The following is a 12,715-nucleotide window of genomic DNA, read 5'->3' on the forward strand; positions in this document are numbered from 1 at the left end:
ATTAAGGAAAACAAGGTGAAGGGGTTGACAAGCTTACTTTTAATTCAAATATCATTCAGTTAGTTCAGGGGAAAAAAAACCAGCACCCTGAACTTCAAAACAAAATGCAAATTACAGACATCAATAGTCTTTGTCTGATTCAAGTCCCAACAGATAGTTACCACAGTTCAACAAAGTTTCAACATCCGGGTTTACAAGCTGGAGGGCTCCTTAGCTACAGCTGCCTGGAGTCTCCTCATCAACACCATCTCCAGAGCCCCGCACCAATAGCTCTGTCCTCCCTTCTTATAGGACTTTAGACATCATCAGACATCATCTGAATCACCAGAGCTCAGGCTCTGGTGATTGGTTCTTGAGTTGGCCCCTCCTCTTAGGACCCTGGGATGTTCACATCCACATGGATTACATTAACACCTAATGGGGTTTGGGCCTGGGGCTTAGCACCTAGTAAAGCTCACTGAGATAAATTGAGTCACTCAAAGAAAACAAAGACAATTCTGGTTACAAGGTTTCAGTCAGATCATATGACATCAAGATCATTTTACACTGTATCATACTGCCTCCTCACATGATAGCCTTACTGGTTCTCGGCTTCAAACAGCTTCCTTGAGAAGGAAGGAGTCACACTTATCAAGAGCTTAGAATATCTTCCTTTTATTAATGCTGTAGTCAATGCAGAGGCAAATTTGACAACTCAAGTCACCTAGTCAAGAAGCATTCATTAAGCACTAACTTTGTGCCAAGCACTGTGTTGCATACTGGGGATACAAAGAAAGGCAAAAAAGGTCTTTTCCCTTCAGGAGATCACATACTGGTGGTAGAGGCAACATGCAGTTAGTGAAGCACATACAAGATATATACAGCATAGATGGAAGGTGATCTCAAAGCAGAATGGAAATTGTCTCAGGCAGGGGTCTAGAAAAGGCTTTCTATAGAATGTGGAATTTGAGCTGAGTCTTTTATGATATGAAAGAAGAAAATTTCTTTATTTGAAATGACAGAAAAAATTTTAATACTTCCTCAAAAAATTTTATCAGTCAATACGTCTTCCACTGATGCAAATTCTAATTCCTCCATGCCTCGACCACCTGTTTTTTGAGTTACTGTTGAGGAAAAATTATATCACCAGTCGGCAAACCTATAAATTTATTAATAAATTTGTATGACTATTGTTCATTGTATTACTGTGTGTGTTTCTCTTCTTTCAAAGAGAATGGAATTGAGAAGAGACCTAGTACAAAAATCACCTGGGCTCTAGCACTTCTTAGCTATATGACCCTGTGCAATTCAGGGGGTCAGTTTCCTCATCTATACAATGAAGGGCTTGGATGAGATTACCTCTCTGGGTCAGCTAAGATCCTACAGATCTCATTTTAGGAGGGCAGCCTCTATCTGAGCCAATGCAATAAGTAGGCTGTGTTCCCAATCTTACCAGACTTTCACAAAGCCATTCTTGCTGGATGATAGGAGCAGATTAGTTCCTGAAGCCTGACCACAAAGAGCTCAGGCGTTCACCTTTATCATCCGTGGCTGCATGGACACCATCCTAATTGAGACTGTCCATCCACAGGCTGTGTTTGAACAAAGTGGAACTTAGTTCCAAATACGGGAAATAGTTGTTGAGAATGTTTCTAATATTTATTTCCTTTCCTTTCTGTTCCAATTAGATGCCCTTATTGAATATTCTATGGTTTGCTTAGTTTGTTCTTGTTAGTTTTGTAATAACTAAGTATTTTGATGTAAGTTGAAGTAAGTGGTCCTCAGTTTTCCATTGTAGTGGAGGCTCAAGTCATGACTGAAGAACACTTATTTGTCTGACAGGTCATCTCTACTCCTATAAGTCAGAGCATACATTCTGGTGACACCATCCTGTCAGGATAGACCTGGGAGACAGGCTCACAGTACCAAAGAAAAGTTCTTTGGGGCAGTGGTGTCAAACTCAAATAGAAACTGGTTGTTGAGGGCCACAGATTGACTTAGAAAAGCACAAATTAACATTATCTACGTTGTATTATATTTTTATTTATTTTGCCTAACACTTTCCAATTACATTTTATTCTGATTCTAGTCTGTGTCTTGGGCCTGCTTCTAGAGTTTAATACCTCTGCTTTAAGGGATTCTGTAGCCTCTGTTGCCCATAATCAGGGGTATTTTCAACTAAAGAATATTTTTTGAATTGAGAAGAGAATCCTCCTTGACTTGTATCTTCACAGAGGAATGAAGGAAGAGGCTCTTCCCTAGAACTCGAAAACATAGTGCCAATTTCCAGCCAACACCAGTCTGACAGAATTCCTTCCTCCTAGCTGGACTGGAAATGACCACTCTGAGTGCACACAACATTAAGTCTGGAACAGTGGGCATGAAGTTTCCCACCTTGTAAGCAATGGGAGTACTGGGGCTTTTAGTCAGAATGCCTGGGCCTATGAGCAGCATCTGGGAGAGCAATCAGTTTGTCTTGTTGAAGAAGACAAAGATATTTTGGGAAAAGTGCTCCTGAGAGCTTCCTTGGAGCAGGGGGTGCTTGGATGTGGCCAGCTCCTCACAGGCTTCTTTGATCATGTTCTTCCATGGGCTTGTGCTGTACCAGGGAACTGAGAGTTCAAAGCTGTTGTGATCTCCTAGGCCTCCTGTCCATCCACTGTGTTATCATAGTGGCCACTCTTGACTATAAGAGCCACTGACTGAACTCTTCTGAGGTCAAGAACTCTTCAGAAAACAATTCTCTCTAGTTTAGGTGGAGTCTCCATGACCTTAAGATAAAAGCTGTGGGTTAAGCTTAGTCTTGGAGGAATACAGGAAAGCTAAGTAGCACAGGTGAGGAGACAGAGCAATTCAGGGATGGGGGATAGCTAATGCAAAGATATTGTCTCTGGAGATGGAGGGTCATGTGCAAGGAACAAACAGTCCCATTCATTGTAGCCGGATCATAGAGTGCACAAAGGAAAGCAAAGTATAGAAAGACTAAAAAGGACAGAAAGGTGCACATTACGAAGAGCTTTGAATGTGAAACAGAAAAGCTTTTATTTCATCCTGGAGGCAATAGTTAGCCAGCCTCATTAACTTCATCAATGAAGAGTTGGTGGAATGGATAACACAGTACTTTCTCCAATACTCTAGCAGGTGAATCTCCTTACTGGGTCTTTGGAATAATGTCTCAGATGCTGTAAACATCGTCAACCCAAAGATAAACTTCTGCCTGGTTTTACCATTTCCACTTCTATCACTATTTGTTGACTGCCAGCTAAGTGCCTAAATCTGTAGAGGGAAGCAGGGGGATGGGAGGAAATACAAGAGAAGTAGGAAATTTTTGCTCTAAAGATGTTTATAACCTATTGATAAGCCAGCTAATACCCTGGTGAAGTAGCTTTAAGGAAATATTCAAAGAACTGCAAATTCATGAAGTTCAAGGTCGTAGTAGGCATTTAATAAATGTTTATTGATTGATTCAAGGTGGGTGAGGCTGCGATTTCCTGAACTTGACTACCTCGGGCACATGTATACACATATCCATTACCCTGGAATGAAATTGGATACACACAATTCTAAAGCTCGTGCACCTATAACATTCAAATCTGACTAAGTACAGGAAAGGTTTTTTTTATTAAAATATTTTAAATTCATTTTCAAGGGTTATTGGGCTGAGGAAGCTTACATAAGAAACCAATGAGCAGTGCTTGTCCAATTGTATGGCTTTATTCCAGGTGACAAAATCCATTATTAATATACAATGGACTTTGCTACTGCCTGATTAAATTGGGAATGGTAATACCTCATTCACATACTCAAGTTTCCTTTTTATTTTTCAATTAATCGCTACTTGCCTGACTAATGTCTAATTACACCTGATTATGTTACATTACATTCTACATTTCACTCACAATGTATTTGTGCTCTCTGTCATTTTATTACTACTAGCTGTCAATCAAAAAGCATTTATTGGCCACCCATAGTGTGTAAAGAGCTATTCTTGGTGCTGAGGGGGAGGAGATTCAAAAGTTGAAAAAGATATAGTCCTTACTATCAAACAGTTTATAATTAAATCAAGTGGCTAATTAATACAAAATTTCAGTGGGTCCATGTTTTCACTGATGTAGGTACTCCCACCAATGTTGTAGATTGCAAACTGTTTGGTCATGGTTTCCCATCTTGTGCTATTTGCATCTATACCTGCCCATGCATCTCCCCATAGAGCATACATTGTACAGTCCTTTAGTCATTTAACATTCTATTAGTGTCTTTGCAGCAGTCAGGCTATTCATGTTATCTCTCATTCTCAAAATGTGGCTGTCTTGCCTCTTTTTCTGATCATATATTTATCGATTGATATCTTTTATATGATTTCTTACCTACCAGTCATGTCAAGTTTGTCTGTAGTATCTATGACACAGATCAGAACCTGCTTGTAACTTTTAGTTACAGAGAGTTGTCTCTCAGAGAGTTTAAGTGAAAAGCCACAGAAATAGGAGGTTGCAGATGTGGTATTTCAATCTAGGTCTTCTTGGTTTCAAATCTAACACTCTATTCACTATGCCACACTGCTGCCACAAGCAAATGATTGTTGACAGTATGTTACCACCTACTTACATTGATCTGTCCATTGACCTTTGGGTCACCTTCAATTCTGATTTGATGGAGACAGAGGTGTTTCTTCCTATGAAGCTATATCACCCTATGACCCTATTCAAAGGACTTCAAATTCACATAACACGGTACAGCACAGAGTATAAAACGATACCAAGTACAGAAAAATATGAAGAAGATGAATTTTGAGACAGGTTTTGAAGGAGGAAATAAACAAAGATTGGCAGACAGAAAGGGAACTGTTATTCAGCATGAAATCATCTATTTACAAAAATAAGTCAACCTTATGTCGTGAACCCCAACTCATAACATATGGCTGTTCTCCTTTGATTTTTTTTTCAATAAGAATTTATGATTAAGTTTGAGTATATTTTAAATGACTTTAAACTACAGTCAAAGTGATTAAAGAATTTGGAAACATCCCTTATCTTTATCACTTCCTATTGTAGTTGATCACCTCTGCTTTCCTTCTACATTATTGTGGCCTTTAAAAACAAACAAACAGAACGAAACAAAAACCAAAACAGAACAAAAAAATAAACCAGCACAACCATTTTGGTGTTTGAATGCTTCCTTACTAGATATATTGAAACTAGTCACCACTATCTATCCACTGTTGCTAATACACTCTCCCCAAAAAATACATATGTGTGATATCCTTGGCTAGAGATAGTACACAATATGGACCTGTATGTACATTTTCATGAATAATTACCATGTTTCATTAGGCTTTACATTTTCCTTCAATTATGGCTCTCCATCTTTTGTGACATCCATATTCTTAATGTACTCATTGACTCGATGCACTCTATTACTGAAACATTGCTATTTCTAGGACATGTTTTATGAGGATGAGGAGCTGGGGTATTTTAAATCAGGACTTTATTGGAAATTTTGGGATATATTTAATGTGTTTGCCTGTGCCCTGTTCTTAGACTGTCATAAGTTATGTGCCAATCAAAAATGGCGGATAGGTAAGCAGATTTATTTATCTGATGATGAGGAACTATGTAGAAGTCTGCTGAGTCTGGGGCCATTTTCTTTCTCTACATGCTTACTCTTCATCATCTCATTAACCCCTGAGTGTTAATTGCATTCAACAATCATCTATCTGCATATGACTTCTAAATTTCTATGTTCTGCCCCAGTCTTTTTCCTAAGCCTCAGTCTCTCATCATCTTTCCTAACTATGTCCCATAGTTACCTTAAAAACAACATGTCTAAAACAGAACTCATTATCTTTTCCTCCAAACCCACTCCTACTTCTCAGTTCTGTGCTTCTGTTGAGGGTACTAACATCCTTCTAGTCCCCCAAATTTGAAGCATTGGAGTCATTCTTGACATTTCCATATTTCTAGTTGCTTATATCAAATAATTTGCTAAGTTGTATTGATTCTACTTCCACAACAGTTCTGGAATCCATTTTCTCTTCTCTGCTTACATAGCTACCACCCTCATCACCTCTAATTTGGATTATTTCAGTTGGGGGAGCAGTTAGTACCAGGGCTTCTCAGTCACATAATGACATTCCATAAACCAGTGCTTTTGATTCATTAATGCAAACCTAACAAGGTCATAATCTTTCAAGGCTAACAAAAAGTGATGTTAGTCAATATGCAGAGGTCTTTGTCTCTGTAGGCCAGAGAAGCTTTGGCCTGGTTATTTTGAAGCAATAGCTTTTTTTAACCTAATTTACTGACTATAGGAAGCCCCAAACTAAAGTCCTATCAATTTTATCTCTCCATAATTTCCTAATTGGTCTTCCTCTTGCATCTTGCCTCTCTAATCTGTCTTCCACACAGGTAGCAAACTGACAATCCTAAAGCACAGGTCTGATGATGTCATTCCCTACTCACAAAGCTCCATTGGCTTCTGCTTACTTCCAGGACAAAATAGAAATTTTTCTGTTTGTCATTCAAAGACCTTAATAATCTGGCTCTAGCCCACCTTCTCAGAAATAGCACATGTTACTCTTTTTCACACACTTTGTGCTCTAGACAAACTGACCTACTTGTTGTTCCTCCTATGTGACAGTACATCTCCCCTTTTGGTGGTTTTGTCCAAGCTGAATGGCCTACTCATGAAACAGAAGTGCCGAGCCTAGGGGGAAGCTGTGTAAAAACTCTGTGAGGTCAGGAAGGATATTGAGGCCCCACAGTACCAGAGGCATGAGTTGCCTTGACCATATTTGTGCCTCACTACCAATGTATTCCAACTCTTTGCCCAGTTTTCCATGGAGACTATGTTATTTGTGGAATAGTATGGCCCAGGATTATGGGGCAAATGTTTTATAGCTATGGTTGGTTGACTGTTAAGGAAAGCAAACATGTGGGGGCTCATGGGGCTCAACTGTGTTGAGTGTACAGACCCACAGAAGAATCTTTGAATTCAGGGGAGGGGAGGTTATCCACATCAGTACTCATCTTATGAGAGCTAAGCTAGGGGAATAATCCAGCCCCCTCCAGTGTACTTTCCATTAACAGTCATCCAATAGACACAATTAGCTCAAAACAATGATGTTTACTAAAATGGCATAGTAAAAGCCATAGGTATAAAACATTTCCCCCATAATCCTTGGTGGTAAGGCATGCTGTAGGGAACACATATGCCCTCTCATTCAGTAGGGTTAATTCTCTCTTGACTCTACCCCTTGTTCTCTTCTCTGCAACCAAGGGAGTCATTCTTGAATTTTTCATATTTCTAATTACTCATGTCAAATAATTTGCCAAGTCTTATTGATTCCATCTTTTCTGACTCTACTTTTTGAGTCATTTCCTCTTTCTGCCTTCATCTACTCTGCCTCAACTGTGTCTCAAACACTCTTGAACAGAATAGCTCCTACTGAGAGCTATTAGCTCTTTTGCTAAGTACATAGTCAGTGAGGGGGATAATGAGAGAAGATCCTCCCTGAGACTCCCAATTGTACTTTCTTGTATGTTCATGGGTCATATTCTACAAAATCTGATCTGGGCCAGCCATCTGGAACATTGAATCTTGAACACTTTGACTATCTTTGTAGGGTTGCCTGCGAGCATGGCCAGTTGCTCAAAGAAGCATTTATTAAGTGCCTAGTATTTGTCAGTTACTGTGTTAAGTGTTTTACAAATATTATCTCATTTGATTCTTACAAGTCTGGGAAGTAGATGCTATTACTGTTCCCTGGGACGTGAGTGCTATTAATATTCCATTTTACTATTGAGGAAACGGGGGAAGACAGAGGTTAAGTAATATTCCCAGGGTCACGCAGTTAGTAAATATCTTATGCCAGATTTGAACTCAGGTTTTCTTGACTCCAGGCCCACCACTATCTACTTCCTTATCTAGGTACCTCTAAGACTTACTTCAGCCAGTGGTCAGACTACCTTTCAATTCAGTCAAGGAACTTCTTTGTACTGAATTAAGGGAACTCTGGGCCTTATTATATTTTTGCAGTTATACATCTTATTATTGTCTTTGATTAAGTTCTGAGCTTTCAGAAGCTAAGTCCCTCACAAATAGAATAGAATATTGTTCCACCATAAAAAAGACCAATATTCAGAATTTGGAGAAGCTTTGAGACACTTGTATGAAATGACACAGAGGAAAGAAAACAGAACCATGGAAACAAGATACACAATACTGTACTAATTTAAGGGAACATAACACTAAAAAGCACTGGAACACATATTTACTACAATGACCAAATGTGATTTCAGATGACAGGTAGAGACATGGCAAACTCCAGGTACATTTGGTTTAGCAATATTGTTTTTTCTTTGTTACAATGGAGAGCTCTGTGCTAGGATTGGGAAATTATTGTGATATAAAAAACTCCCAAAACCCCCATCAAAACTTTTATTTTTAAGTTGAACTTTACACAAAACTTTTATATTTTTATAACATATAAAACATATAAATACTTAATAATAAGTATGAAGATATTTCTTCTGCAGTTTCTTTGTAGTTCACATTTAATCTTGGGCTGGCTTTCACCCATGTCCAGCTTCTTTTAGCCTACTCCCATGCAGTCAAGTTAGTTAGTAAATATTTTTAAGCACCTACTAAGTACCAGGCATTGTGTTAAGCACTGGGGATTTAAAAAGAAGTAAAAGACAGTCTTTGCCCTTATGTACTCAGGGGACGTAAGCTAATTAGCCTGAACTAAATAGAATTAAGATGGCAAAACACCTACAAAAACATGATTTATTTCTATCCAAACCAAATAGGAGCGTCTTTTGGAATTTGAAAATGTTCTTTTATACTGTGCCCTATTAGCATGGAAATAGGCATGTGTAGAACATTGATAAGTGATATCTGAATGTTGAGGAATTCATTTGCTCATTCATTCACCAGAAGTTTATTGAGAGCCTACTTTAAGAAATGCTTAGCACTAAGTGATGAGGGTGATAGAAAGATAAATAATATATGATCTGTGCTGTTAGGGAGCTTGTAGTCTAGGAGGTCTAGTAGGGAAAAGATAAAATATGTACACAGGTGGGTATAAGAGAAATGAAAATATTATAATGTAGGCTATGTTGTGTGGTATAAAAAGTATTGAATTTGGAGTTAGAGGACCTAATTTCAAGTATAGATATGCTGCTGACTCCAGCAGAGTGAGCTTCCCCGAGTCTGGACTTCAGCACCCCATCTGGAAAATGAAGGGGTTGGTTTAGACGACTAGTAATATCCCTTCTGTCTCTAAAGTCTATAATTCAATGCTCCTAATTTCCCAAGAGGAGCATAAAGTACTGTGAGGTCATATCAGGGAGAAAACACTTGCAGCTATAGAAATTCAAAAGACTCTGGGCCAACCAACATTCATTAAAAGTCTTACCTATACAGGTTCTTTCATCCTCTCCTAATTCATATGGGTCTGTGCACACACACTGGTAGCTGCCTTTGATGTTTTTGCACTCAGCAGAGGCATGGCAGGGAGGGTTCATTTGATCTTCACATTCATTAACGTCTGTGAAAATGACACAGTGACCATTGGAAGTCATTAAAGAAAAGACGTGGTTTTACATTGTCTATTTTTAAAGTCTACATCTAAGATTACATCAATATTGTGAATTCCCTTCACTAATGCAGATAGGCAACCCCCTTGTAATTTACAGTCTTAGAGGGGAGACGGAAAGGAGGTCAGATGTGACCAGACTACATGACCACTCAGAGCAGACCCAGAACAACCAGACCACTGATATAGCAAAAAGGCAGACACAAGAGACCTCTGGTGCAGTTGGCCTGCATGACTACCCAAAGAAGGACCAGGGTAGCCAGTGTGTCCCCTCATAACTGAGCAGAGGCTGGGTACAACCAGGATCAGTGACCACCCAGCTGAAGCTGGGTGCAGCCAGACTGCTCCCACACTACTGAGTGGAAGACAGGTACATGGAAGACCTTATGCAATCATTCAATAAAAAAGTTCCTACTATGTGTCAGATACTGTGCTAAGTGCTGAGGAACTGGGCTACTCACTGACTATATGACCACTCAGTGGAAGCCCAGCATAGCCTACCACCTTCACACCTCTAAGGGGATGCTGAAAACAGCTAAACCAAAGGGCCACCAAGTGGATGTGTGGCACCTGTGAATAGAGATGTGGCCAGAACAAGACTCTGCCAAGACTTTCTCCCTATGATTAGCTAATTCCCACCTTCCTCTTACTCTCCCAATCCAAGTCATATTGAATTTCAAGATACCTAAAAATAAAACTCACTTCTCCAACCCTCATTGCTCAGTCTCTTATTCTTATCCATCTCAAACCTACCCCACCAGAATTATCCCACCACTTCCACTAAGCATTCTGGAATTTCTATTCCATACTTAACAAACTTCCTTTAATTTTCTACCTCTTTCTTCTCTCCTATTTTTATTTTCTAGCACTTACAAAAAGAACAAAACAAAATATTCCACCCCCCTACCCCCCTCTCCCAACCAAACAATCATAATAACAACAACACTTGTTCCCTCCATGACATTGTATCCCTGGCTATACTTTCCAATGATGGTGGTACTTTCTCCCACATATGCTAACCCTGGAGGGGGAATCATAAGACTCTTTGTTCCCCAGTGCCATTTCCAGATTCTTATTTCTGTAATTATTTAGCAAGCTTTCTATTGGTCTGATCAGCCAGTCAGACACACTGTACCTTGACCCCGACACAGCGATGTCATTTTGGTCCTTCTCTTCTTCCTCTATGAACACTATCTCTTGGTGATCTATTCAGTTTACATGGATTTAATTATCATGCCTATGCTGATGACTCATATTTATATTCCTAACCAGTTACATTCCTAAACTCCAGTCTCATATTGCCAACAGCTTATTTTACATTTCTAATTTGCTTTGCAGGCATCTCAAATTCACCATGTCTAAAACATAATCCTAAATCTGTGATGCTATCAAATATACATTCATATCTACAGTTTCCAGGATAATCAGCTATATACATCTTTAGTTGTATATTATTTTGATCATGTTTCTAGTTATCTCAGGGCAGCTAGGTGGAATAGCATTGGGCTTGGAATCAGGAAGATTCATTTTCATGAATTCAAATCCTGCCTCAGACATTTAGTAGCTGGGCAAGTCATTTAACCCTGTTTACCTCAATTCCTCCTCTGTAAAATGGGCTGGAGAAGGATATGGCAAAACTACTCTAGTATCTTTGTCATGAAAACCGATTCAACAACAACAAAACTAGATATCTCTAATGTTTATACACCCAACTGCGAGAATTGGTGCATGATATATACAAAAGGGGAGAAAGAGAAGGGTTAGAAGACTTTCTTCCCCAAACTCATGTACCATTTTGCCTGAACATATAAATTCTGTCCTCTTAATCAAGTTCAAAGATCTATAATTTCAGGTGTGAGAATGCTTTCCATCAGAATCACAATCTTTTTACAATTTATAAGGAATGCCATGTTCATGTTTACATAGCTAGTAAATCTCAAAGTTATAGTTTCAATCCAGGCTAGATATTCTTGTTTCAAAGTCCAGTACCTTACTACACAATGTTGCTTCTCATCTAATCATATGGCTCTATAATTTTAAAGGAGTGTCACATAATATGGAGAACCACCCATATAAATTAAAAATAAAACAAAACCATTTGTTCCCTATTTCTCTAATGGTTTTCTGTGCTAGGCATATAGTAGGCACTTAATAAAAAAGATAACTGTTTGAAAGACTTGTTTTCCTTAAGAGCCTTTTCTTAAGAATCATTTGTTTATAAATGTGCAGTACTGCACATCTTGACAATCCTCATTGCCCAGTTGCTGAGTTTTGATTCATTTTGCATTCCCAACCTTAAAGTTCTTGAAAATAATTATTACAGTTCATTTACTAGATTTTTTCCACCACCACCAGATTTGTACGTGGGTGGGTTTGAGTGCATGAATAGGATTTGAAAAGAGAAGAGAACAGCAAATCTCATTTGATTTTTCTGAATCAAATACTCAATTAAACCAGTAGGCTTTCCATTCTGCTGTCATAGAATTACTGATAAGCTAGCTTTACTGAGAGTCTGTTTTTATCACTTTGGGTTCAAATTAATTTACTGTAATCATAAAGTGTTTCCAAGCTGGTCTTTCCAGGAGTTTATTATTTTTCCCTTTAATAATGGCATTCAGAATTTCAGAGAGTCTATCTAAGCATGTAGATAACCTGATAGAATGTATACCTGTTTCTGAGCAGACTTTCTTTTGCCTCTAGGAAAAACTGCAGATGATAGTTTTCAAAGAGCTTTGGCATTCATTATCTTATTTAATCCTATCAACAACCCTATGAAGTGGGTAGAATAGGTAATCACAGAGTCAGAGAATCTCAGAATTTGAAGGACCTCAAAGACCATACAGTTCAATCATCTTATAGCTGAGAATCATCACTTCAGCATTCCAAACGAGGCACCATATTGCCTTGATTTGAAGACCCACTAGCTCCTGAAGCATCCCACTCTACTTTGGGACAGCTCTGACAGGAAGTTATTCTTGATATCAAGTCTAAATTTCCTTCTCTGTAGCTTCCTCATTCAACTGGGAATTGGAGTGGGGTAAGCAATATGTACACAAGGAAGTTTATGCAAAGTAATGCAAAATAATTTCAAGAGGGAGAGAGTGCTGATAACTGTGGAAGAGGGTGGTGGTCAAAGGTGAG

The 12,715-nt window shown here is 38.7% G+C and overlaps 1 protein-coding gene across 1 annotated transcript in view; it reads right to left on the bottom strand.

Moving 5' to 3' along the window:
• The window catches only part of TPO (thyroid peroxidase), a 234,465-nt gene that overhangs the window by 79,629 nt on the left and 142,121 nt on the right, over positions 1–12,715 (bottom strand). The window contains exon 13 of the mRNA XM_036751861.1: positions 9,395–9,526. Coding sequence (XP_036607756.1) covers positions 9,395–9,526 — 132 coding nt within the window. The remainder of the gene's footprint in view (positions 1–9,394; positions 9,527–12,715) is intronic.

The sequence above is a fragment of the Trichosurus vulpecula genome, chromosome 3 (genome assembly GCF_011100635.1).
Source record: "Trichosurus vulpecula isolate mTriVul1 chromosome 3, mTriVul1.pri, whole genome shotgun sequence".
NCBI lineage: Eukaryota > Metazoa > Chordata > Mammalia > Diprotodontia > Phalangeridae > Trichosurus > Trichosurus vulpecula.